At 58.1% G+C, this 27,715-nt stretch overlaps 2 protein-coding genes across 3 annotated transcripts in view; one reads left to right on the plus strand and one right to left on the minus strand.

Moving 5' to 3' along the window:
• Positions 1-9: 9 nt before the first annotated feature.
• On the plus strand, positions 10-1,358 carry GDPGP1 (GDP-D-glucose phosphorylase 1). The gene has a single exon (XM_032968962.2). It carries the CDS (start codon positions 42-44, stop codon positions 1,236-1,238), a length of 1,197 nt encoding a protein of 398 aa, XP_032824853.2. The 5' UTR covers positions 10-41; the 3' UTR covers positions 1,239-1,358.
• Positions 1,359-2,445: 1,087 nt separating this feature from the next.
• The window catches only part of LOC116950846 (inositol hexakisphosphate and diphosphoinositol-pentakisphosphate kinase 2-like), a 38,987-nt gene continuing 13,717 nt past the window's right edge, over positions 2,446-27,715 (minus strand). The window contains exons 9-29 of one of the 2 annotated variants that reach the window (XM_032968960.2): positions 27,132-27,253; positions 26,392-26,493; positions 25,354-25,440; positions 24,507-24,582; positions 23,959-24,068; positions 23,348-23,433; positions 22,567-22,689; positions 21,715-21,836; positions 20,985-21,167; positions 20,541-20,682; positions 19,675-19,748; positions 17,454-17,603; positions 15,913-16,040; positions 15,294-15,408; positions 14,595-14,702; positions 13,813-13,935; positions 11,866-12,093; positions 11,199-11,348; positions 8,042-8,162; positions 6,539-6,646; positions 2,446-5,623 (exon numbers count right to left, since the gene is read on the minus strand). In XM_032968960.2, coding sequence (XP_032824851.2) covers positions 5,508-5,623; positions 6,539-6,646; positions 8,042-8,162; positions 11,199-11,348; positions 11,866-12,093; positions 13,813-13,935; positions 14,595-14,702; positions 15,294-15,408; positions 15,913-16,040; positions 17,454-17,603; positions 19,675-19,748; positions 20,541-20,682; positions 20,985-21,167; positions 21,715-21,836; positions 22,567-22,689; positions 23,348-23,433; positions 23,959-24,068; positions 24,507-24,582; positions 25,354-25,440; positions 26,392-26,493; positions 27,132-27,253 — 2,574 coding nt within the window. In that variant the 3' untranslated portion in view covers positions 2,446-5,507. The remainder of the gene's footprint in view (positions 5,624-6,538; positions 6,647-8,041; positions 8,163-11,198; positions 11,349-11,865; positions 12,094-13,812; positions 13,936-14,594; positions 14,703-15,293; positions 15,409-15,912; positions 16,041-17,453; positions 17,604-19,674; positions 19,749-20,540; positions 20,683-20,984; positions 21,168-21,714; positions 21,837-22,566; positions 22,690-23,347; positions 23,434-23,958; positions 24,069-24,506; positions 24,583-25,353; positions 25,441-26,391; positions 26,494-27,131; positions 27,254-27,715) is intronic. The other variant, XM_032968961.2, reaches the window with a different exon arrangement.

The raw sequence follows: 27,715 nt of genomic DNA on the forward strand, positions 1-27,715 counted from the left end.
CTGGGTCACTCGCGCGTCGTCGTCACCGCCCACGCAGGGCCATGTCGGCGAGTGGTGCTGCCGGTGCTGGCCGCCCGTCCCCGCCGCCCGAGGTTTTCCGCTACTCGGACGCGGAGCTGCGGAGCGGCGGCGCCCCGGGGTGTCGCTTCGACGAGGCGCTGCTGCGGCTGTGGGACGCGCGCATGGAGGCGGGGGCCTTCCGCTACGCGCTGCGTTCGCCGCTGCCCACGCGCCGCCTCCCGGGGCCCTTGGGCCTCCTCGTGCAGCTGAACCCCGAGCGGGCCGCCCTGCGCCGGCCCGCGCAGCACGCCCAGCGCCTGGACCAACCCTTCCAGCCGGAGCTGTTCAACTTCACGCGCGTCCCGCCCACCGAGATCCTCCTGGAGATGCGGCGCAGCGAGCCGCCCGAGTCGCCCGGCGACCTCGTGCTCATCAACGCGAGCCCGCTCGAGCGCGGCCACGTGCTGCTCGTGCCGGCGCCCGGCCTGCGCCTCCCGCAAGCGCTGACCGAACGCGCCGCCCGGCTCGGCCTGGACGCGCTGCTGCTGAGCTCGCGCCGCGGCCTGCGCGTGGGTTTCAATTCGCTGTGCGCCCTCGCCTCCGTCAACCACCTGCACCTGCACGCCTACTACCTGGAGCGCGCGCTGCTGGCGGAGTGGGCGCCGGCGGCGGCGGTGGAGGAGGGCGGCCCGCTGCACGCGCTGGGGCCGCCCTCCCATCCGGCGCGGGGCTTCCTGCTGTACGAGGACGAGGCGAGCGCCGACGCGGCGGCGCGGCTGGCGCGCCGCCTGCACGCCGTCGCCTCCCGCCTGGCGCTTCGCGGCTACGCGCACAACGTGTTCGTGTGCCGGGGGGCGCCGCCCTGCGGAGGCGTCGCCGCGCCGACGAGCGGGGGGGTGCGCGCGTTGGTGTGGCCGCGCGAGCCGTGCCTCGGCGCCAAGGAGCTGGCGCCCCGGGCGGAGGAAGACGGCGGCGGCGGCGGCGGCGGCGCGCGGTTCAACGTGGCGCTGTGCGAGCTGGCGGGGCACGTGCCGCTGGCGAGCCGCCGCCTCTTCGAGACGATCACCGAGGCGCAGGCGGCCGGCGTCATAGGCGGACACTCGCTCGCCGAGCAGCCGTTCCGAGCGCTGGCCCGCGAGCTGGCGGCGCTGGTCCGGGAAGACGCCGCGGGGACCGGGGACGACCGCTGCGGAACGTGCGGCGCTAGCGGCGGGGAGAGTGCAGCGTGCGAACCTTGAGTCGTGTTCCGTGTTCTGTGGCAATTAATCGTGGACATAAACTTGTGATGAGCTGTGCAGGAGCGTGCTGGGTAATGACAGATGTAAATAAACGTTGCGTTTCACGACGCACCAACACAACGCTGTCCTGCCGGCCGATTGGCCCACTCGACTGATCTTAAACCCCAAGTAGCTGTCCAAGCGAACTCTGTACCGGTTTTGATCTTCTGCGTCTCAGCAGCAGTTAGAACAAGAGCAATATTACGATTCATAAATGCCTCCTGGGTTAGATTGCGTGAATCCAATGCCTGCCAATGTGTGCCTTACACTAGAGGCCGACAGAAACTGAATTTATGGTTTCAACCTAAACCGAAGTAAACCGAAAGTTAAAAAATTTACTTTCGGCTGAAATCGAAAGTAAACCGAAAGTTAACTTTTTGGCTTCGGCCGAAACAGAAACGATGCCGAAAGAGGCCATTTGCCAACTTTCGGCGCCGAAACCGAATTTCGGTCGGCCTCTACCTTACAGCCTCCTCCAGAAATGAAGCCGTGACGCGAACAGACGCGCCGCTTGCTACGGCTGTGTTGGACGCGTGTGGATCGCTGTACCCACACACCGGTGCACTGAGGACCCATTATTCGCCACGCGCGCTCACGTGATGGCCTCTTTTATTTGGCTGTGTCGGGCGGAGGAGGGTGTACGACACAACATTGGCATTGTACTCGCGCGGCGATCCGACCCTCCATTTCGAATCGTAACAGTCGCGAAAGCCCACCTCTCTCGCCAATTCACAGCTGTCAACCCCTTATCAGTGCCTACCTTCTTACAGACCAATTCAGACCTTATTGGTCACCCAATGCCCTTATAAATCTCAACGTTCATCCTACAAAATACCATCACAATGGAAAAACAAACATTTTTGCCCGGATTGAAACAGCTGTATGCCGTATGGACCTCAAAACTAAAATTTCCCTGCACAAGAATGCGGGGTAAACCATACGTGTTGACAGCTGTGCCAATGCTCTTTCCCTCCAAAGTACCCTCTTATCACTGTCACTCCTACCTCCATCCTTGCACTCCCGCTGACATCCAAGTCGTTGCATTCTGTGTCACCGTTTTTGTAAGCTGCGTGAAGCGTCGAAATGCTCGCACGCACACTCGCACACACGCTCGCACACACGCACCACTCGCTCGCATGCACGCAGAAGAATCCGCTCCACGGCGCCGTTCAGCTGGCAAATACAAAAATATTTATTGAGATTCGGGGGCTCCCGCGAGGCGTGGGTACAAATCCGCCCCCTCCCCCCCTCTTCCCGAGTCGCGGGCGTTCAAGGACGGCGACGCGGAACATCATTTCACAATCGTCCGGCGCGTGCGACTCGTAACCATTCGGATCTGCGAGCGGAGGAGAACCGGCGGACTCGGGGGGGGGGCGTAACCACGGCAGACTCGCGAGACCTGGACGGCGGTCACCGCCGCGGTGAACTCGCCCTGACACCGCGCTCCGCCACCGGAGCTCGGCGCACAATGTGGGAACGCCGAGCCGTGGCCTTTGGTCGTCGGGTGCACCCTCGCCGCCTTCCTGGTCGCCGCTCGGCCCTGGCCCGGTCGTCTTAACGCTCACGGATCAGTCCGTTCAGCCGCTCGGTTCCTTCCAAAAGACCGCACCAGTGAAACGGCTCAGCCGTGGCTCAGGCTCGGCTCTGGGAAATCCTGAGCGTGACCGTGCTCGGAGGTGGCTCAAGTTAAGCGTGGCTCGCTTGAACCAGAGCCAGGCCTAAGCCAGGCCTGAGCCGAGTCGTGACTGGGAACACGGGCGAGCCGGATCACGACTTCATGGGGCGGTGTGACATCGCGGCCGAGCGGTAGGGCATTCCCCACTCGTTGCAGAGCTTCGCAATTTCAATCCGGCAGGCCGCCCCGGTTATTACTGCGGGCGTCATCAATAATTCACACCACCGTCGGTTCACCACAGACGGTGTCACAGCTCACAGCGGCCACCCTGGTGAATGCTGCGGCGTGCGTATTAGCCGTACAACGCTCCTCCGTGCCGTCTGCGTCACTCGCAGTGGCTGGTGAACGTCCCGCGGCGTTATTCTAAACGAGTCACTCGGGCATCGCCGTCCCAATTTGCCAAATTAGAAGAATCGCGCCGCTAAAGGTTACTCAGTCGGGATGACACACCGAGTAGCAACTATCGTCTCCTGCCGGCGGACTAATGGCTGCTCACACACCGGTGCCGAGTCGCCTGGTGCCGCACAGATAGCTGCCAATAGGGGAGGGGTGCTGCGTGTGTGGGGAGCGGTTAGTGCAGCGGTTAGCGGTCGGCACTACGAAACCGGTGACCCGAGTTCGATTCCAGCTCACGGACAACACCAGTGACGATTGTCTGGACTGGGCCTTCCCTAGGTCGACTGGGTCTCAAATTCATACTTGGTGCGGGGTGTAAACATCCCCACTGGGGAGATGAAGGCGGGCCGGGTGTGGTGCTGGTTACCTATCCTCTGCTTTTGCCACGCCAGCTTTCATAGGTGCCTGTTAAGGCTATACACGGAATCTTTGTCTTAATGTATGGCCAGCAAAAGGCATTGAAAATACAGTACAGTTTGGCCATTGGATATTCATATTATAATTATGCTTGGTTGCCCAGGAAAGCCTCACTGAGTCTCAATATTCTCTTTCAGGAGGGTCCTGCCAAATTTTCACAGTTGAGGGAGGTGTTGCTGCTGCCGTTGCGTGATCTCCATTAAATTATTTGCGAGCGATTTTTCAGCATTGGGATGTTTTGGCCGATACCAGTCAGTCCCACTGTGTTGGTTTAGCTATGGGCGAGAAACCATAGAACCCAGAGGGACCCCATGCAGAACGGGGAGAACGTAAAAACTCGACACAGAAAGGGCGTCCGAGTCGGGAATCGAACCCAGGCGCTTGTTGCTGTAAGGCACGAGGGGGGGTCACCGCTGCACCGCCGCCACCCTGCCGCCCGTATAGTGCAGTAACAACGAAGGCACTGATCCCCTGGAGGACAAGTCTCGATGTGCCCACTGCGGTGACAAACGCAGTCAAAGGGCATTCCTGTTACTCCCATGAGCCTCGAGACGTTGGTGCTTACCTACTGTTTACAGCCCTGCAGAGCCATAGTTGGACATTCCACATTCCTGTGACGGACGGAGGCAAGTCTCTCCAAAGGACAACCACCAACTTGTGTGCCAGTGGTTGCCAATGAGTCATTGTGAATGTATCTTTGGGTTAGGGTTTTTATTACGACTTCCTGGAACTTGTCCTGAGGATGTTTGGCGCAGTTTCAAAAGAAACGTTGCGCATCCGATCGCCGCTAAATATGGCAGTGAGGATTGCTATTCGACTCGTCGGGCGAGCCAGCTGGTGCAATAACGGGCATAATAAAACGCTTGTACACCACGTGACCATTTACATTGCTCGGCTATGTCGGGTGGTGGAGGGTTCTTGACTACACAAATTTGGCCACACCATTAAAGCGCGGCCTCACCCAAAACTCAATTATGAATCGGGATACCGACCGCTGACCTCCACAAAGTGGTTCTCGTTTTTGGTCAACCCCGGATTTAGGGATGATGGGCTGAGTCAAACCCTCAACCAGCTCAACCGGGATTTGAACTCGCGACCTTCCGACCGCGAGCCACAATTGACCTAAGTGCTACGACAAATGCCGCGCGGTATATTCTGTCGGGTAACGACGGCGCGTACCTGGGAACTTTGCGGACGTGATAGCTAAAGAAATAGTAAGGAAAGTCTTACGGACCTTGGCAATGTAGGCGTTTGTTCAAGTTTCGGGCAAGTCACAGAGAAAACACACAAAGTAAACTTTGGCTTTGATCGTAAACAAACAAAATACATGGATGTTGAATTCCCCCGCCGTCCACCGCGTGGTGGTTGCTGGGGGGGGGGGGGGTGTCCATGGGACGTAGCTTGGTCCTTGCGTACCGGGGCACGGACGAGTCGGTGCCGGTCCGCGTTGTCCCCCGAGATCACAGTGAGCGGTACGGAAACGAGGCCCGTGGTCTTAGGCGTGGCTCGGGCTTGGCTCCTGCTCAGAGCAGGTCCAGGTCGAGCGTGGCTCTGAAGCGGGCTCCGAGCGCGGCCCCCTGCCACACTCGGAGCCCGAGCCGTCGAGGCCAGGCCAGGGCCGAGCCGCGACCGGGAACGCGGCCCGAGAGCGACCCAAGTCTCTCCGCCTTCCACGAGTCTCGACGCGCGTGGCGACGAGTCGCGAGGTGTCTCGCTGGCGGCGCCGCGGCAGAGCGACCGGCTCATTGGCCGAGAGGCAAGCCGTTCGAGTGGCTCGCAGGCGCGCCGTCCGGCCCGTTGACGGGCAGTTCGTTTGGCTGGCAAGAAGCGACGGAGGCCGGGGAGCCAGGGGCGGCGACTGAAACAAAGAACGATGGCGTGTAAGACGTGTACGCACGCGTAGACAATCACGCACACACGCACTACGCACGCATACGTTTGAATGCACACACCGGGATACGTGTTCACGCGCACAATCGCACGCACACAACAAGAACAACCGTTGTTCGCCACCAAGTAGTGGTGACATCACGCCAAGTAGCGGTGACATCACCAACTAGTGGTAACAACACCGAGTAGCGGTGACATCATCAAGGTGCTTGTGCCAGGCTCGGTGCACCTTGATGTAACCTGAAGTGTCGAAGGCTTACTTGCCTGAGGTCACGGGACAGACCCAGGTGCCATGGGTTGACTGACAGATGCACCACTTGTGCTCCCCACTGTAGCAGCTTTCTGCGTTTTAGCCGCTTTACACTCTGCTCGTTGTTGTGAGCATCGCTCCTCTGCTTTCCGCTGTTGTTGGAGGGTAGCTGCCTCTAACTGCCCAGTGGCATCCTGCATGAGCCTCCTTCACGGAAGTCGATCTTGACACCACTGGTACCAGTTATCGGCAAGGCCACTCAGCTCCACATCCTCCTGTACTGCATCAGTCCATCTCTTCTCCAGCCTGTGCTGTGCCCATTTAGTCCCCTCTATGCGGCCAAACAGAAGCTGCTTGCGCATACGGTGGCTGGGCATGCGAGCTACATGACCCAGCCAACGCAGCCTTGCCTGCCGGAGGAGCTCATTGATGCGGATGTGTCGGGATCTTTCAATAATCTGTGAGCTCCTCGCACATTCCAGTCTGGTTAAACCCAGGATGGATCGGAGACAGGCCAGCCTGAATGTTTAAAACCGGTGCAAATGTCCCTTCAGAGGGGGGTCAAAGCTTTGCTCGCATAGAGAAGGGAGGGCGGGGAGGATGGGGGGGTGGGGTGGGGGGCACGTGGGCTACCGGGCACGGAGGAGACGGCGGTGAGGAACGCGTCGACCTGGCGCAGCGACAGTGCGTTGTGCAGCGTCTCCAGCGGCGACAGGGACGGCACGCTGCCACCGCCGCTCTCTGCACACGCACGGCACACGGGTGGCAGTCGCCAACGGGACGCGGAAACAACTCTCTGATGATACCACCTGCTCCAGGCTGGTGCATTCACGATCCAAGCATTTCGATGATGCCACCTTGCCACAGGCTGGCACATTCGTTATAAGTCCCAATGAATCATGCACACACATTCAGTCATCGACTCAGATGAAAGAGAACACAATTACCGACTGTAACCGCTTGTACGCCAAGTGGAAATTTAATTTGCTTAGCTCTGTCGAGTGGTGGAGGGTCTCAGCGACACAAACCTAACCAGATCCGCAAGTGGCCCAACTTCAAATGCAATTATAAACCACTAGGAAGGAGGCGATTGCCCTCGTCGGTCAACTCGTTATATTGCCCACACTGTGGCCACGACACGTCATGTGGGACCCACCACGGTCTGCTGCACCCAGCACACCCCATGCAGTCTACCCCTCGCCATTGGCTGTGGCCACGACCAGTGCTGGATTAAGCTTGTGCGGGGCCTGTAGCATTTGTTATAAAGGGGCCCTAAATAAGAACACAAATATTAAACCATAATTTTTTTACTTGCATAGTAAAGTAATTGTATTTTTTCATTTGCTTTATAGCCAGATAATATGACAAATCGCTAACCATAAACACCCAGTTGTTCATAAAAGTTGAAGGCGGTATCGTACTTTAGTAAGAGCAAGTTCAGAATCACTGAACTGGAATTGATAGCTTGAAAGCATTTAGCGTGGGGCACTTGAAAGCGCGGGGCCCGTAGCTAGTGCATATCTACATATGTAGCTACTTGTGCTGCTGGGATAATCCGGCACTGCAGACTACTCGTGACCCGCAGATAAATCAGGCAGAACACCCCACACCAATACTCTTTGGTTCTATTCGGTTGAGGACTTGGTCAGCCGGACAGCAGCGTCGTCTCATCCACCACACTGTTCAACCACCAGACTGCACGTCAAAACAACACCACCACACCCATCCAAAGATCTCCCGTATAGCCTTTAACGGACTGTTGGGGCAAGTGCTGTTAGCGAGCACCTACGAAGGCCGGAATGGTACACGAGGGGGTGGCCAGCACCACGCCCGGCCGTCTTTGTCTCCCTCGTGACGAAGTTTACACACCGCACGAGGTACTCAATCACCCACACACTCACCACACTGCAGGTCACCTCACTTCTCTCTCTTCTTTCCTCACACTGCTCCACTGTGGAATTCTCTCATCATCGCCAAGCTCTTTACACCACAATAACCTCGTTCGCTTCAACAACCACGTTAGTACACCGCTATCCGTTATGGTTTTCACGGTGCCGTTTGTTGCTGGCCGCGTGACGTTTTGTGCCCGTGCTCGGCAAATGCCTGCAACGAAACTGCCGACGGCCCCTGGCGTACCGAGCATGAGCGCCTGGGTCTGAGCGAGGCTCTTGATGCCGCAGTGCAGCGGCGTGAGCGGGAACAGCGCAGCCGGCGCTCCTCCTGCTGCAGCGCCCGCTGCTCCCGGCGTCTCCGCCAGCTAAACGCACACGCACGTACGCACGGCATCACCGTGACACACACGCACGCACGGCATCACCGTGACACGCACACACTTGGTGCAGTGGCACAGCTTGGCTGCCATGGGACCCCCCTGGTAAAGGCATTTCATGCAAGACTATGGATCGTACGCAAGTCTATGGCTCCTGTGTAAGTCTATGGGTCCTGTGTAAGTCTATGGGTTCTGTGTAAGTTTATGGGTCCTGTGTAAGTCTATGGGTCCTGTGTAAGTCTATGGGTTCTGTGTAAGTTCATGGGGTCTGTGTAAGTTTATGGGTTCTGAATAAGTCTATGTGTTCTATGTAAGTCTATGGGTCCTGTGTAAGTCTATGGGTCCTGTGTAAGTCTATGGGTTCTGTGTAAGTCTATGGGTCCTGTGTAGGTCAATGGGTGTCTGAGTAAGTCTATGGGTCCCTGCCAATAAGGCGGCGATCGATAGTTTACCAACTCTGCAAACGTCCAAGCGAATCAGATCGCTCATGCTGCATGCAAACGAACGCCGTGGTGCAACGCTCCGTAAAGTCAAATGATGAACACGAAATGCAGCGAGGCGGTGAATTTGCGACGATGCCGGAATCGGTTTGTGACCTGGATCACCGACCCCCCCGCGCCGTTACAAATAATCACCGCGTCGTTGCGTGCCATGGAGCCCGCCCTGGGGGGGGGGGGGGGGGGGGTTAGCGCTCGTCACACAAGCCGTAGCCCTCGGTTAGTGCCGAACGGAGAGGCAGATTATTATTTCATATTATTAATGCTGTTGTTGCGCTTGTTTAGCCAGGAAAGCCTTACAGAGTCTCAAGACTCTTGGGAAGGTCCTGCCAAGTTCTCGCAGTTACAACGAATCGTGCACGCACGTCGCGTGCTGCCAATCGAGTTGTCCGCCGGAAGACGGCCATCAATGGGGATGTTTTGGCCCAAAACCGGTTACACTGCCCGAGTGAGTTTAGCTCTGGGAGGGGAACCGGAGAACATGGAGGACATCGATGGATGAACGTTTAGGGGGATGGGAGGGAGAGGGCACACGGATGGGGAGAGGCAGCCGGGAACCCTGGTGCGCTCCTCGCTTTGAAACGTGCGTTTAGAGGATTTGGCTGCTATACAATGTTCACGTGATAAGCCACTTCGTTTAGTGATCATTTGTGGCTGGGTCACTTCTGAAAAATAACTAACAGCTCAGTGGGCTTTATTTGTTAAAATAATATAGTTTATTTTTAGTTTATTTATTTAAAAGTGATTCACTTACTCTTTGGTTCTTTCGAGTAACGTCACGTATAGGTAGAAAAAATAATAAATGATCACGACGTTTCGATCGCCACACAAGCAATCGTCTTCAGGTGGAAGAGAGAAACAGGCTGCTGAAACAAGTCCTCATATATAGAGCCGGGAGGGGGGGGGGGTGCCGCATCGGGCAAGAGGATGGGGACTGGAGATTGTGCTGAGGAGGTGGCCATTGTATTGTGAGACATTAGCATGTCAATGTGTAGTGACGGTCTATCAGCCACTAGGGGGAAAGAGCGCGCAACAGGAGACACAGACACAGAGAGACACAGAGAGAGACACACACAGAGAGACAGAGTTAATCAATCTTGATCTTCAAATCAAGATTGATTAACTTACCTTTCCTATACTTTACACTCCTATCGTTTTTTTTGTACGTGCGACGCTGTAGACGGTGTAAATTTTTGACCCGCCCCACCTGTACGCCTGTCAAAAAGAGCTTCATCGCTCATCGGATTTCTCCGGGATAAAGATTCTGATTCTGCTGCGAGGCGCGATTGAGACCACTGTGCTGCCGCCCGTATCGAACTCGTGGTGGGAGCTTGATGTCACAAGGCGATGGGCTCGTTGCGACCGAGCGGATGCTCGGCATCGTCGCTCTCGCCACGCGACCCACTGCCGGCTGCCGTCGTCCACAGCCAATCGACGGAGCGCGCCAACGGGCCCTCGGAGAGGGCGACCACTTTCACGAGAACGTTCAGAAAACACTCGGCCAGCACGGGGGGGCACACGCAGCGGAGACGCGGGGGTCTGACAAACCCAGCGGCGCCTTCTGCCGAGAGGGCTCGATGCTGGCGCTTGCCCGTTCCGTCGCGGTTCTCGCGAGTTAGGGTTAGTGGGTGGAGAGAGGGGCCGGGGATGAGGGTGACGCGGGGGGTTTGCGAAGCCATGCGAGCACGAGGTGGGGGGGGGGGCGGCCACAGCCGCAGAGCTGCACAGCTGGGGACGCAGTCACAGTTCACCCGCGGGCCACGGCACAGCCTCTCCAGGCCGTGCAGTGTCAACCGCTCAAGCGGTTAGCGCCGCGTTCCCGGTCGCGGCTCGGCCTCTAAAGCCGAGGTTCAGCTCAAGCTCAGAGCCGGTTGACTTGAGGCGCGGCCAAGCCTGGGCCGAGCCGTGACGAGGAAGACGGACCTGCATTTGCTGCGCTTTGTTAGATTCGTTTTGCTTTTGGCTTGCCAATGAGATGCATCGTGGTCTCGCGAGTTCCTCACCGTGGTTCAACAGAGCTCACGGGAGACTTACTGACGCGATCCACGAACCGGTGCGATGTAATTTTGATCAATTAACGCCGGAGAGCGTAAGGCCACCAAACGAGCGGAGCGCCTGACCGACCGACTGACCGGCCGGCACGTTTGGGCGGGCCGGCGCCCCGCGACACGTCGGCCGCCCCCCCGGCAAGCTCCGCTCGTGGTGAGGCTTCCCTCTGGGAGGTCACGTTGAGCGCTTGGCCGATCAAAACGTTCCAAAGTGTTCTTGTGCCGCACGCGGCGTTGATTGCCATGCAGAGGGCGACGCCCGCTCCTGAGAGATTGGTTGGCAAGTGGTTCTAGAGACCCCGCACCCTCAACCCGGGGCGGCAGTGATGGCGACGATGATGACGACGCCGATGATGATAACGATGATAATGGCGATAATGATGATGACGATAATGATGAAGATGATAATGACGAAATGGCGATGATGATGATACGATCGTAATGACGGTGACGATAACGAGACTGGCACTGTGTTGAACCTGCTGCAGGGATGTAGAGAAGAGGGGTGGGGGGCCAGGTGAGGGGGGACCAAGGGAGTTCGCGTCGCCGGAGCGGCGGCGCCGCCGGCTGGGCACGGGGAGGCACGCGGTGCCACCCGACTCGGGGTTGGAGGCGCTCAGGGGGAACGCCTGGGACACACGACACGCACACGTCACGCACACGCCACGCACACGCCACCGTCACGCACACCAGCATGCCACCATCACGATACAGTCACGCACGTGCCACACACATGCCACCTGCACACACACACACCACTGTCACACTAGTCACACACATGCCACCACGCACTTGTCACCACGCAAATGTCACCACGCAAATGCCACCACGCACACGCCAGGGTCACGCATACGCCTCCGTCACAGCACAGTCACGGTCCCCAAAGTCAAACGGGCGGCAACAAACGGCACTATCGAAGCCGTATGTGTCATGTGTTTGTTGGAGCGAGCAAAGTTGATTCTGTATAGAGGGAATTCCAGAACGGACCAGTGTGGTGAGCGAGTGTGTGGGTGTGACGGCGAGTGTGTGGTCGATTGGGCGTGTTGATGGGTGGGCAAGCGTGCGAGTGCGCGAGTGATCGGGTAGCGAGTGGGTGAGCGAGTGGGCGAGTCGGGCGGCACGGGGAGCAGAGCCGGGGGCCGTCACCTCCGTGGATGTGTTTTTGCGCGGCCGGCAGTGCAGGGGCAGCGGCCGCGGCTTGACGATGACGATGGGCGCCGACGAAGCTCCGGGCCGGGCGGTGGGGGAGCCGGGCGGTGGCGGTGCCACCCCAGCCCCCGCCCCCCTGCTCCTCCTCCCACTCAACACGCCGCCCCCCCGCTCCTCCTGCCCGCCACCCACCTCCTCCTCTTGCGACTGTCGCCCCACGTCGCTCTGCGGCGACACGCACGCGCGGTTGCCGAGCCCAGGCCACAAAAAAGTCAAGCGGCCAGCGACAAGCGGCGCTACCACAGTTGTAAGAGTTGGACGCTGCAGCGTGTGTCTTGAGATTGTTGAGAGAGAGAGAGAAGTGACGTGACCTGGAGTGCGGAGAGTGGGTCAGCGAGTGGGTGAGTGTGTCGTTGTGACCTGTCGTGTGGTGAGTGGGTGAGCGAGCGAGTGGGTGAGTGTGTCGTTGTGACCTGTCGTGTGGTGAGTGGGTGAGCGAGTGGGTGAGTGTGTCGTTGTGACCTGTCGTGTGGTGAGTGGGTGAGTGAGCGAGTGGGTGAGTGTGTCGTTGTGACCTGTCGTGTGGTGAGTGGGTGAGCGAGCGAGTGGGTGAGTGTGTCGTTGTGACCTGTCGTGTGGCGAGTGGGTGAGCGAGCGAGTGGGTGAGCGAGCGAGTGGGTGAGTGTGTCGTTGTGACCTGTCGTGTGGTGAGTGGGTGAGTGTGTCGTTGTGACCTGTCGTGTGGTGAGTGGGTGAGCGAGCGAGTAGGTGAGTGTGTCATTGTGACCTGTCGTGTGGTGAGTGGGTGAGTGTGTCGTTGTGACCTGCCGTGTGGTGAGTGTGTCGTTCTGACCTGTCGTGTGGCGAGTGGGTGAGCGAGCGAGTGGGTGAGTGTGTCGTTGTGACCTGTCGTGTGGTGAGTGGGTGAGTGAGCGAGTGGGTGAGTGTGTCGTTGTGACCTGTCGTGTGCCGAGTGGGTGAGTGAGCGAGTGGGTGAGTGTGTCATTGTGACCTGTCGTGTGGTGAGTGGGTGAGCGTGCTGTTGTTGTGACCTGCATTGTGGTGGTTGAACAGTGTTGTGGACGAGACGAAACATGCAGTGTCTGGTAGACTAACTCCTCCACATGGGGGGAGGATCGAGGAGTGAAGATCACGTGAACAGTAACCACCATGGTCGTAGCGACAGAAGAGTGATAAGTAAGAGTCTGAGTGAGTGAATCATCACTCAACCAGACTGCGTGTAATGATTAGAGACCTAAAGATTCCCTCAATCATTGTTTAACCTCTGCGCGTTGACAGCTTAAGTTAAAACACAGGACAATCTAATAACGTGTGTTGTGAGTGTTTACGAGTGTTTATTTGAGTGGTGGTGTTTATTTCAGTCTTTGGCTGGCTGCTCAACATCACGGGTCTCTGGGGCTGTTATTATATTTTTTTTTACTATTCTGCTGGTTTACCCAGGAAAGGCCTCACCGAGTCTCAAGATTCTTGTTCAGGAGGATCCTGCCAAGTTTTCTCAGTAGGGGTGGGCGATGTTGCTGATGTTGTTGCTGCTGCGCAATCCCAATTTGGTAATTTTGCAGGGTCATTTGTCAGAATTGTGGATGTGTTGGCGCAATACCGGTCATATGGAGTGTGGGTTTCTATTGAGCTACGGGGGAGGAGATTGGAGGAAAACTCCGTTCTCACATTCCCACTCGGCAGAAGAGAGGGGGGGGGAGAAAATACCAACTCCTCACTCTCACACGGACACACGGACACTCTGATCAGCACGGTTGGTGATGAAGTTCAACATGAATAGAGCACAGGGACAGAGAAGAGCATGAAACCTCCGCACAGAGAGAGGCGCTCGAATCGGGAATCGAAGCCAGGACTCCTCGCCGTGGGGAGCGAGCCGAGTGTGACCGGCACCGCCCTGCCCCTCCCCCACGCAGGGAGACCGACCTCGCGGGAGGCCGGGCGGTAGCCGGAGCCCGACGGGTGCGGGGGGTCCCCGCCGGAGACCCCCCCCCGGACCCCGGGGCTGAAGTGCAGCTCCACGTGGAATCGCTCCTCGGACGTCGGTTCCTGTGGCGCAGGCACACGAAGACAAAGGCCGCCCGCGTCATCTCGGTGTTGATGATGTTTACACACCGCACCAGGTACTCATTTGAGGCTAAGTCGACCTATGGGAGGCGCAGGACCGGTTCTGACATCCGTCACTGGCGTTGGTGGCCGTGAGCGGGAATCCAACTCGGACCACCGGGTTCATAGTGCGATGCGCTAACTACTGCGCCACCGGCTCCCGTGTACACTTGCACGCACGCAGGCGCACGCACACGGATGATCTCTTCCCTGCCTCGCACGGAGCGCCTCTGCAGGAAGCGAAACCCAACAGAGGAGAGCAATCGCAGCAGCAGCAGAACGCCCAAGGGCTGGAGGGGCACGGGGGGGCAGCAGCAGACACCGATGACCGTGCAGCACCGACGACGAGTCCTCACGAAGACGAAGCCGGCCGCTGGCCCCGGTGTACGGCCACGCTGTTCAACTCGCCAGGTGCCGCTGGTGTGTCCACCAACGCGGCCGCGTGTGCACCCGTTGAACCGGTGGTGTGGACAAGGCTGAGGGCTCTCGCGCCTCCCGCTCCCACCCGGAGGCCGTGGGCGGATGCCGTGGGCACCTTTCGCACCTCCGATTAGCACGGTTGGCTACGTGCGGTGCGAAATAAGTTCAACATCCAGACATACCTTGCCCGGGTCCTCGTAGAGCATGATCACGAGCTGCGTCATGTAGTTGAGTTCCGTCACCTCGCTCAGGTAGTCCATGGCGCGGCGCCACTGCTCGTCACGCTCCTCCTGGGTTCGCACGCACACGCGCACACACACAGACACGCGCAGTAAGACACAGACGCACGCACACATGCACAGATAGAGGGGACTAAACAATCATAGCATGGCCTAGAGAAGGCTGATGCGGTAGAGGAGGATGGAGCCGAGTTGACTTGCAGATGAGTGTTACTAGCGGTGCCAAGGAGGCTCGTGAAAGACGCGACTGGTCAGTTGGAAACAGTCGCCCTCCAACAACAACGGAAGGCAGGGGAGCGATGCTCGCAACAACGAGCGGAGCGCAGGGCAGCTAAAACGCAGCAAGTTGGCACAGGAGGGGGCACAGGTGGTGCATCGGCCAGTCATCTCGGTCATCTCAGTCAGTCGACCCATGACGCCTGGGTCTATCCCGTGACCTCCTGCCAGCGGGCATTCGACCCTTCACGTGGCCTTAACGTGCACATAGCCTGACACAAGCGTTGTGGTGACGTCACCGCCACTTAGTGGTGAATGGCGGTTGTTGTTGTACGTGTGTGTAGATGTGTGTATGTGTGTGTACGTGTATGTGTGTGTACGTGTGTGTGTACATGTGCGTGTGTGCGCGTGTACGTGTGCGCGTACGTTGAGCAGGCCCCCGTAGCGCAGGATGGACAGCAGGGAGTGCACGTGGCTCTCGCTGGTGAAGTAGAGCCGTGTGCGCACGTGCCGGCCGGGGGAGCTCACCCCCCGCGAATACCTGCGCCCCGTGGGGACAGAGACAAAGGGCCCCCGTGTAGCTCACGCAGGCTGTTGAGGCAAGTGCTGTTAGCGATTAGGACCTACGCAGGCCAAGGCGGCCTACCACACGCACAGAGTACCCAGCACGCCACCCCACAGCACACACAGACACTTGCCACACACGTACACACACACACGCAAACAAAGATCGTCCGGACAGCCTTAGCTATACTGTTGGGGCAAGTGCTGTTACCCGGCCGCCTTTGTCTCCCCAGTGCCGATGTTTACACACTGAACCAGGTACCCATTTGAGTTTAAATCGGCCTAGGGGAGGCCCAGAACCATTTCAGATAATCATCACTGGTGTTGGCCGTGAGCGGGAATCGAACTCGGGTCACCGGGTTCGTAGCGCAGCGTGCCAAGCGCTACACTGCAGCTCCCCACGTGAACACGCACGCGTGCGCACGTGCCCACGTACGCGTGCGTGGGGGTGCGTGCGTGCGGGGGTGTGGCGATAGCCTACAGGGGGTTGAGCACGTTGACGGTGTCGTCGTCCTGCGTGCGCTGCAGGTCCGTGTGGATCTTGCGCAGCAGCGGGAGGCAGTAGGCGTACGCGATGTCCAGCTTCTCCTCCCTGCTGATGCCGTACTCCTGCACACAAAGATCGCCCCGTGTAGCCTTCAACAGAGCAAGCGCTGTTAGCGAGTAGCGTCGGGCCGCGCCACCACCCCCCAGCACCACGCCCGGCTGCCTTCGTCTCCCCAGGGGCGACGTTCACATATTCGCACCGGGTACTCATTCGAGGCCGAGTCGACCTAGGAGAGGGCTCAGCACCGTTTGAGACAATCGTCGCTGGTCGTGGCCGTGAGCGGGAATCGAACTCGGGTTGCACCAAAGACAAAGATCCCCCGTATAGCTTTAACATACTGTAGGGGCAAGTGCTGTTAGCGAGTAGCACCTATGAAGGCCGGAATGGTACACGAGGGGGTGAGTGGCCAGCACCACGCCCGACCACCTTTGTCTACCCAGTGGCGATGTTTACACACCGCACCAGCAACTCATTTGAGGCCGAGTCGACCTCACGTGTACTCACACGTGCACGTACTCACACGCGCACGTACTCACACGCGCACACACGCGTACTCACACACACACGGGCACACACACACACGCGTACTCACACACACGCGCACACACGCACGCGTACTCACACACACGCACGCGTACTCACACACACACACACGCGTACTCACACACACACGTACGCGTACTCACACTCACACACACGCACGCGTACACACACACACTCACACACTCACACACACTCACACACACACACACGCGCGTACTCACACACACACGCGTACTCACAAACACACACGCGTACTCACACACACACACGCGTACTCACACACACACACGCACGCGTACTCACACACACACACACGCGTACTCACACACACACATGCGTACTCACACACACACACACGCACGCGTACTCACACACACACACACGCGTACTCACACACACACACACGCGTACTCACACACACACACACGCGTACTCACACACACACACACGCACGCGTACTCACACACACACACACGCACGCGTACTCACACACACACACACGCACGCGTACTCACACACACACACACACGCGTACTCACACACACACACACACACGCGTACTCACACACACACGCGTACTCACACACACACACGCACGCGTACTCACACACACACACGCACGCGTACTCACACACACACGCACGCGTACTCACACACACACGCACGCGTACTCACACACACACACACGCGTACTCACACACACACACACGCGTACTCACACACACGCACGCGTACTCACACACACACGCACGCGTACTCACACACACACACACGCACTCACACACACACACACGCGTACTCACACACACATGCACGCGTACTCACACACACACACACACGCACGCGTACTCACACACACACGCACGCGTACTCACACACACACACACACACGCGCATGTACGGGAGGGCGGCAGCGTCCCCGCGACACGCACCTGCGGGATGACGATGTCGGCCAGCGCCTGGGAGAGCGCGAGCAGCTCGTGCGTGCGGCGCAGCGCCAGCGCGCCGTTGTGCTGCGTGTCGTACTTGATGCAGTCGTAGATGTCGGGGATCTTGCTGATGTCGTAGCGCCCGCCCTTGAGCTGCGCACGGCGGCCAACAAGCGCAGGGCGGTGACAGTCGCTCACACGACAAGACCGTCGTCGTCGCTCAAGCGAGCTCTACTCTGCTGATGAGACAGTGAGTGTCAAAACCGGCCCAGAGTTGGGTCTGTATTGTATCGAATGAGGGAAGGAGGCGACTCGTCCGCTTGTCGACTTTGATTTATTAACATCGCTGATGAGCCTCACGGGAAGCGAGACTGTGACTGGGAGGGGGGTGCAGGAGAGGAGACACGGGGCGAGGGGAGACGTGGGAGGCAGTGGAGACACTCAGGGAGACTGCGAGACACGGGGAGACGGTGAGACACGGTGAGACACGAGGAGACAAGGGGAGGCAGTGGAGATACTCAGGGAGACTGCGAGACACGGTGAGACACGGTGAGACACAGGGAGACAAGTGGAGGCAGTGGAGACACTCAGGGAGACTGCGAGACAGGGGGAGACACGGTGAGAAACGGGGAGACGAGGGGAGGCAGTGGAGACACTCAGGGAGACTGCGAGACATGGGGAGACACGGTGAGACACGGGGAGACACGGGGAGACAAGTGGAGGCAGTGGAGACACTCAGGGAGACTGCGAGACACGGGGAGACGGTGAGACACGGTGAGACACGGGGAGACATGGGGAGACAAGGGGAGGCAGTGGAGACACTCAGGGAGATTGTGAGACACGGGGAGACACGGTGAGAAACGACACAGAGTAAGACAGAAGAGGCAGTGCTCTGAGTTGGATGCCAATCACAGCAGAGGAGCCAGCGGGAGACGGAGGTCGACAGGAGCACAGACACATGAGACAGAGGGAGATACAGGGAGACAGAGGGAGATACAGGGAGATACAGGGAGACAGAGGGAGATACAGGGAGACAGAGGGAGATACAGGGAGACAGAGGGAGATACAGGGAGACAGGGAGATACAGGGAGACAGAGGGAGACACAGGGAGACAGGGAGATACAGGGAGACAGAGGGAGACACAGGGAGATAGAGGGAGATACAGGGAGACAGAGGGAGATACAGGGAGACAGAGGGAGATACAGGGAGACAGAGGGAGATACAGGGAGACAGAGGGAGATACAGGGAGACTAGAGGGAGATACAGAGAGACAGGGAGATACAGGGAGACAGAGGGAGATACAGGGAGACAGAGGGAGATACAGGGAGACAGAGGGAGATACAGGGAGACAGAGGGAGATACAGGGAGACAGAGGGAGATACAGGGAGACAGAGGGAGATACAGGGAGATACAGGGAGACAGAGGGAGATACAGGGAGACAGAGGGAGATACAGGGAGACAGAGGGAGATACAGGGAGACAGAGGGAGATACAGGGAGACAGAGGGGGATACAGGGAGATACAGGGAGACAGAGGGAGATACAGGGAGATACAGGGAGACAGAGGGAGATACAGGGAGACAGAGGGAGATACAGGGAGACAGAGGGAGATACAGGGAGACAGAGGGAGATACAGGGAGACAGAGGGAGATACAGGGAGACAGAGGGAGATACAGGGAGACAGAGGGAGATACAGGGAGACAGAGGGAGATACAGGGAGACAGAGGGAGATACAGGGAGACAGACAGAGATACAGGGAGACAGAGGGAGATACAGGGAGATACAGGGAGACAGAGGGAGATACAGGGAGACAGAGGGAGATATAGGGAGACAGAGGGAGAGAGAGGGAGATACAGGGAGAGAGAGGGAGATACAGGGAGATACAGGGAGACAGAGGGAGATACAGGGAGACAGAGGGAGACAGAGAGAGATACAGGGAGACAGAGGGAGATACAGGGAGACAGAGGGAGATACAGGGAGACAGAGGGAGATACAGGGAGACAGAGGCTCAGGATGACATAAGGAGACAGACCGGTGGACACAGAAACCCAGGATACAGAGGAGACACAGGGAGACAGACGCAGGTGGGTGCCGTGCGGGAGAACTTACCGCCCATTCTCCAGCAGCCCCTCGCTACCTGAAAACTCGGGTTCCGGGTTGCCCCGGGGTAACCCGGGGCAGAGAGGATGCGAGCGAGCGTAGAGACCGCCGGTGCTGCTGTCGTACCTTGAAGTCCTTCTCCAGTTTGGCCCAGCGCTGCAGCATCAGGTCGAGCGTCTCGCTGTGGTACAGCTGGATGTCTGCACGCGCGGGCGCAAAAAAGACACCGGTCCCCCCCCCCCGTTGCGGTTCACCCGTTCTCTACAACGGTGCCTCCGACTTTGTTCCGAGTTGCACCTCGTAGAGCTGTGTGTCGGACTGGGGCCGATGTCGAGCACACGGAGAAGGAGGGTCCATGACTACGAACGTCTGGCAGGTCACCAGCACCGGTTCAAGCAAAGCCCGACTCTGCTGATGAGACAGCGAATGTCGAAACGGGTCCAGAGTTTGCATCTGTTGAAGCAATGCTGCTGAAAAGAATGCAACGCCGGAAGGCATGCCGTGTGGCGGCTGACGGGATGTGTAAAATAAACACTTTCAATCTGTACGGCAGAGAGACGACAGACGAGGGACGGAGGCGCCCGGGTGCGCGCCTGTTCCTGCGACCTTCCCCCCTAGGCCCTTGCCCCTCGACCCGCAACCCTCACCCCTCTCCCCACGGCCCGTGACCCCGTGACCCTCGCCCCGCGACCCCACGACCCTCGCCCCGCGACCCCACGACCCTCGCCTGGCACCCTTCTCGTTCGAACTTCTGAATTTTATTCAACATTTGATTCTGCTTGTCCACTGTCAATAATTTCCTCTGCAACCCAGTCGCGTTTTTCTCTCCTCTGATCTCTATCTGGTTGCCTCTACTCTGATCTCTGTACTTGATTTTATATACGTTTTAGATTTTTGCCATCTGGGTGACCAGGTCACTCGTGTCGACGATCTCGACCCGAGCACTGTGGAGTCCTCACCGGGCTATACAGACTCACCCTGGAGGGGCTCACCTGCAGACTTGGGCTCGTGCATGCGCGTGCGGATCTGCGAGGTGAGGCTCTGGATGAGGGCGTAGACCTCGTCGCAGGTGCGCACCGGGTTCCCGATGGAGCGCATGGAGCGCAGCACAGACGCGCTGCCGGTGGGAGCCAGCTGCTCCCCACCATCCCGCCCACCACGGCGGCAACAACAACAACAACAATACCCGTCACCAACGAGGGCACGGCACCAATCGGCAGGGATATACGATTGTACTGCGCGCCACAAACACACACGAAGACAAACAGACACGGACACACGCACACACGCATGGACACGCACGGACACGCACACACGCGCACACACACCCACGGACACGCGCACGGACACACGAACGGACACACGCACACACTGACATGCACACAGATGGACACACACGCACGGGCACGCAAGGACACACGCGGACACACGGTCACCTTGCGCAGGTCGGCGGGGGTGAAGGTGGTGTCTCTCTGCAGCACCTCGTGCAGGCGCTGCTTGACGCGCTGCTGCGAGCTGCTAAGGGCGTCTCCCTCCGAGTCGAGCAGCCCGTTGGTGTTGGCGCTCTTCACCATCTGCACCAGGATAGGCGTCAGCTCCCCCTCCAGCGCCAGCAGCCCCTGCGCCAACACGGAGGAGAGGATGTAACTCACTCGTTCATGCACCTGCTCACTCACTCACTCACCCGCATACTCACCCACCCACTTACCTACTCACTCGTCCACTAACCTCACTCATCATCCATCACTCAATCACTCGCCCACTCACACACCTACTCACTCATCCTGAATCAGAATCTTTATTTATCCTGGAAGAATCCGATGAGCTATGAAGCTCTTTTTTTCACAGATATCCAGTAGGGGGTGGGATAGAAAGTTGCAACAACAGAAAAACCGATAGGAGCGCACAGACTCACCGACAGACCCACCCACTTCCACACTCACTCAAGGGAAGGAGAGATAAGCAGTGAGTGAGGGGGTGCAGAGACACTGGGTGGCAGGGGAAGGCTAGAAAATGGACTGAAGAGAGTAGGGGGGCCCCGGGGCAGATTTGCCTGGGGAGGGACTTCATCATCTCCTGGCCATCATCATCGCCAACCAAGATCTATCCACTGCTGTACAAAGGACTCCCCCCCCCCGCCCCCCCAGGCTCGTCGCCACCTCTCACCTTGGCAAAGGCGGCGGCTGTCATTTGGACTCGGCCTTCATCCGACGCGTAGATCTTGAGGTCGTGGCGGTAGGTGGAGTGCAGGCGGAGGAGGCCGCAGCCAGCGTAGCCCGCATGGTCCCCTGTACACAGCAGCAGCCGCCACCGTTCACCTCTAGGCTGCGTTGACATCACCGCAGCCACTTGTGCCAGGCTATGTGCACTCTGATTAAGACTTGCCCCTGGCAGGAGGTCACGGGACAGACCCAGGTGCCATGGGTTGACTGGCAGATGCACCCTCTATGCTCCGCGCTGTGCCAAATTCCATTATTTTAGCCACTCGGGGCTCCCCTCATTGTTGCGAGCTTTGCTCCTCTGTCCTCCCTTGATACTGGAGGGTGGCTGCCTCCAATTACCCTGTAACATCCTTCATGAGCCTCCTCCACAGAGGCCGATCTTGACACCGCTGGTACCGGTCATCAGCAACGTGACTCCGCTCCGAAGACCTCAAAACTCTTTTTCAGGAGGGTCCTGCCAAGTTGTTTGCAGTAGGGGGTGACTACTATAACACCGCTCACGTGCACAAGCATACATGAGGGCCTAACGGGAGGGCTCTGCATCATCCACTGTGGGTGAAGCGGACGGCATGTGGCATATTACGATTAATACACCCACAGTATTAATCAGGGCGGCCTGCCGGATTCGAATTCCGAAGCTCTGCGACGAGCGGTGAACTCACTACCGCTGGGCCATGCCACCGCCCGCCAACGTCACAGTGAGCGGTGGATCCACGTTCCCTGGGACCCCAATGTCCCAGTGACCTCCGAGTTGTACCCTGGCCCCCCCAATGTCCCCGTGACCTCTGGCTCGTACCCTGGCCCCCCGGGTACATGCTGCGGAACGCGCGCCCCAGCTCCTCCGCCTGCACGCGCCCCGCGGGGGTCAGCTCGCCCCCCCACTTGAGCACCAGTAGCAGGGATGGCTGCGTCTGTGTGTCTGTTCGCGCGCACGCAGAGAGAGAGACACAGATGTACACATATAGAGATACAGATTCGCACACACAGACGCACACACGTACAGAGAGAAATACAGATGCGCACAAATACCAATACTCGCCATGCGCCACGAAGTGACGGTGACGTCACCACAGTGCCTGTGCCACGCCAGGTGCACTATGAGGCCACGTGGAGTGTCCAAGGATCGCTGACAAGTCACGCGACAGACCCAAGTGCCAAAGGTTGACCGACTGAGATGACTGGAGAGTTGAGAGCGTTTGTTGGCACAAAATACCCAGGCAGGTGCTTTGTTTTTGTGGGGCTGATGGTAAGGCTCCACCTCTTTGTGGTACACTCCAGGTTCAGCAGCAGCGGCTCCAACAACAACGGAAGATGGAGGAGCGATGCTCACAACAACGAGCGGATCGCCGGGTGGCACAGCAGGCAGCACAGTTGGTGCATCTGCAAGTCATCTCAGTCAGTCAACCGATCGTACCTGGGTCTGTCCCGTGACCTCCTGTCAGGAGTGAGCCTTCACGTGATGGCCTCAAAATGCACCTGGCCTGGCACAGGCGCTGTGGTAACCTCACCGCCACTTAATTACGAACGGGAAATGCTGCTGCTGCTGCTGTTGTTGTGTCTTTGTAGTGCGCACGCACCCTCCTCCTCGCTTGAGCGGCGATGCCGGCCCTGGGGCAGGTAGGTGAGCTGTACCTTGCGGTTGATTCCCGAGAAGTGGCCATACCTACAAAGACAAAGATCCCCCATAGATCCTTAAAAGACTGTTGGGACAAGTGCTGTTAGTGAGCACCTATGAAGGCCAGCACGGCATACAAGGGGGTGAGTAGCCAGTACCACGCCCAGCCGCCTTTGTATCTCTAGTGGCGATGTTTACACACCGCACTAGATACAGACGCACACACACGCACGCACGCAGCATGCACTGACCTTCATAATCAGGACGTTACCCACTCTGCTAAGGCCCGCGTTCCCAGTCACGGCTCGGCTCAGGCCTGGCTCCAGCTCAAAAGTGAGCCGCCGGCTCAAAGTCACGTTTAACTTGAGCCAGCTCCGAGCACGTTCCCGGCACACGCTCAGGATTTCCTCGAGCCGAGCCCGAGCCAAGCCACGGCTGAGCCGCTCGCTCACGCGGTCTTTGGAAGGAACAGAGACGCTCAACGTACTTAGCAGTGAGCGTTAAGACGGCCGAGCCAGAACTGAGCGGCGACCAAGAACTTTATATTCGCGGCAATGGGACGCGAGGCCTCACATCTCGAGCACGGCCTTCATCTGTTCCAGCTTGGCTTTGCTCTCCTCAATCTCCGAGTCGTGGTTCTGTCCTAGCTCCTGCAGCAGCTCCCTGGCAATGTCCAGCACCTCCTGCGTGTGCGTGCGTGCCGTGCACACGCGTGCGTGCCAGGGTGAGAAGGTGAAAGAGCGGTGGCGCAGTGATTAGCGCACTGCAAGCGAGTGGGTGAGCGAACGAGTGGGTGAGTGAATGGACGAGTGAGCGAATGTGTGGGTGAGCGAGTGAGCGGGCGAGTGAGTGAGTGGGCAAGCGAGTGGGTGAATGAGTGGGTCAGCGGGTGAGTGGGTGAGCGAGTAGGTGAGCGAGTGCGGGTGACTGAGTGGACAAGTGTGCATGTGAGTGGGTGAGTGGGCGAGTTGGTGAGAGGGTGAGTGGGTGAGCGAGTGGGCAAGTGGGCAGGAAGGAGGCGGGTAGGTGGCGGGTAGGTGGGGGATAGGAGGCGGGTAGGTGTCGGGTAGGTGGCGGGTAGGTGGCGGGTAGGAGGCGGGAGGAGGCAGATAGGTGCTAACCTGAAGCTGCTTGGGCTTCTTGAGCTTGATCTTGCCGCTCGTGTAGCCCCCGTACTTGTCAAAGAGATCAAAATATCTGCAACATACACAACGAAAAAGATCCCCCTATAGCCTAACAGATTCTTGGGACAATTGCTGATAGCGAGCACCTATGAAGACTGGCAAGGCACACGAGGGAGTAGGTGGCCAGCACCATGCCCGGCCATCTTTATCTCTCTTTTGGCAATGTTTACACATTGTACCAGTTACTCATTTGAGGCTGAGTCGACCTAGGGGAGGTCCGGGACCAGTTCAGATAATCGTCACGAGTGGTGAACATCAGCGGGAATCCAAGTCGGTTCGTAGCGCAGTGCGCTAACCTCCACACAACTGCTCCCCACAAATAAGATATCAAATAGTCCAATGAATATGTGTAGGCCCTGCACACGTGGGGACACAAACACAACAAGTGGTTGTGACGTCACCACGGCGCTTGTGCCAGGCTAGGTACACTTTGAGGGGACGTGAAGTTTCAAAGGCTCGATGGCAGGAGGTTACGGACAGAACCAGGTGCCATGGGTTGACAGATGATTGTCAGAGGCACCATCTGTGCTGCCCACTGTGCCAAATTGCTGCATTTTAGCCACCCGTTGCTCCGCTGGTTAATGGGAGCGTTGCTCCTCCGAGCCTTCCACATGTCACGTGGAAGACTCCTTAAAAATCACAGCCTGGCACAAGCACCGTGGTGACATCACCACCAAGGAATTCGGGTTCATTGATACCTGACACTCGCCACATTGCTGCGCATTTGTGCGTGTGCGGAGGGATGGATGAACGTCCCGTGGGTTTGCTGGCCGCATCCTCTCACCTCTGGTGTCTCACTTCCATCTTCATCTTCTGCTTGGGGGTGCGGTCTCCGTGCCGGATCACCGCAATCACGCAGCGCAGCTCCATCCTGCGCACATCACCGCCATACGTTCGTGCAACAACAACAACCACAACGACCGTGTGCGTGTGTCTTTGAAATATCTGGACGCCGTCCTATCGGCGAGCTCCTCCCACAGGAGAGACTGCATTGGCGAGGTCATGTAGCCCAACATGCCCAGATACCGCTCGCCCAAGCAGCTCCTGTTTGGCTGGATAGAGGGGGCTAAACGGGCACGGCGCGGGTTGAAGAACAGAGGGGTTGCTGCGATACAGGAGGATATGGAGCTGAACGGACTTGCCGATGACCGGGACCAGCGGTGTCAAGATCGGCCTCTGTGGAGGAGGCTCGTGAAGGACGCTACTGGGCAGTTGGAGGCAGTCGCCATCCAGCAACAATGGAGGGCGGAGGAGCGGCGCTCACAACAACGAGCGGAGCGCCAGATAGGTAAAACGCAGCAAGCTGGCACAGTAAGGGGCACAGGCGGTGCACCAGCCAGTCATCTCAATGAGTCAACCCATGGCACCTCCGTCTATTCCGTGACCTCCTGCCAGCCATAAAGTGCAGCCTGGCACAAGCGCCATGGTGACGTCACCGCCACTTCGTGGTAGATGGCGCCTGTTGTTGTTGTGCAAGTGTAAGTATGGGAAGCGGTAGTGTAGTGGTTAGTACACTGCACTATGAACTCAACAACCCGAGTTAGATTTCCGCTCACGACCAACACCAGTGACGATAATTTGAACTGGTGCGGGGCTTCCCCTAGGTCGACTCAGCTTTAAATGAGTACCTGGTGTGGTGTGTAAACATCAACATTGGGGAGACAAAGGCAGCAGGGCGTGGTGTTAACCGCCCACCACCTCGTGTGCCGTACCCGCCTTCATAGGTGCTGCTCGCTATCAGCACTTGCCCCAACGGCCTGTTGAGGTTATGGGGGGGGGGGACCTTTTTCTCTATCTTTGTGTGAGTGAGTAGGCACCGTACATGGTGCCGGCGGTGGTGGGGACGATGGGGATGTCCTCGGCCTCCAGGGGTACCGACCACGGGATGTGGAATTGTGGGGCCAACTCCCGCATCATGAGGTTCCTGTAAAGACAAAGACAAAGATCCCCTCCGTGTGGCTAACACGGGCTGTTGGGGAAGGTGCTGTTGGCGAGGAGTGCCTATGAAGGCCGGCACGGCGCATGTTCACACACCGCACCAGGTATTCATTTAAAACTGAGTCAACCTTATTGGAGGCCCAGGACTGGTTCAGATAATCATCACCAGTGCTGGCCCTGAGTGGGAATCAAACTCGGGTGGCCGGGTTCGTTGGGCAGCGCGCTAACCCCTGCGCTACCGCTCACCAACACACGGACACAATAACGCACAGAGACACACACACGTACAATAACAAAAAAACACACACACATGCACGCACACACTCTCAAGCAATAACGCTGTACTGCAACTCTCCTGTGTTGTACTACGCTGCACTGCACGAGGCTGTGTTGTACTGCACTCCGCTGTGTTATACTACACTACGCTACACCAGGACGTGTTGTACTGCACTCCGCTGTGTTGTACTACGCTATGCTGCACAAGGCTGTGTTGTACTATGCTACGCTGCACAGGGTGTGTTGTACTGCACTCCGCTGTGTTATACTACACTACGCTACACCAGGACGCGTTGTACTGCACTCCGCTGTGTTGTACTACGCTATGCCGCACCGTGCCGTGCTCACCCCAGGATCTTGGCGCAGTCATCGTAGTACTTCATGGAATTCTTGACGAAGCTGAAGCCGTTAACGTCGCACACGTACGAGTGGCCGTTCGCTCGCAGCAGGTCGAACCCGCACACCGTTTGCTGCGCGAAAAACGGCGGAGAAAAGGAGGGGGACGCGTGGGAACGCACAGGGGTGGGGACACACATGGGGTCACGGGGGGACACGGGACACACGTCGGGACACGGGGAGACACGGGGGGGACACGGGGGGGGACACGGGCACAGCGCCACCGATCGCACGAGGCTGGAGAGAACGAGAGAGCAGCGCGGTGACTCTCGTGCCTGGCAGCAAGAAGCAGACCCTGGGTTTGACTCCCAACTTGGGGACCGCCTTTCTGTGTGGAGTTCATAGTTCTCCCCCTGTTCTACAGAGTGGGTGTGAGAGTGTGTGTGAGTAGTGTTTGTATGTTCTCCCCCTGTTCTACAGAGTGAGTGTGAGAGTGTGTGTGAGTAGGGGTTGTATGTTCTCCCCCTGTTCTACAGAGTGAGTGTGAGAGTGTGTGTGAGTAGGGGTTGTATGTTCTCCCCCTGTTCTACAGTGAG

This window comes from Petromyzon marinus, chromosome 40 (assembly GCF_048934315.1).
Source record: "Petromyzon marinus isolate PM22_M1 ecotype Great Lakes invasive population chromosome 40, UKy_Petmar_22M1.pri1.0, whole genome shotgun sequence".
Taxonomy (NCBI): domain Eukaryota; kingdom Metazoa; phylum Chordata; class Hyperoartia; order Petromyzontiformes; family Petromyzontidae; genus Petromyzon; species Petromyzon marinus.

What these genes read in the sequence shown, in the direction of transcription:
- GDPGP1 (XM_032968962.2), top strand. Translation starts at nt 42, where the DNA reads ATGTCGGCGAGTGGTGCTGCCGGTGCTGGCCGCCCGTCCCCGCCGCCC.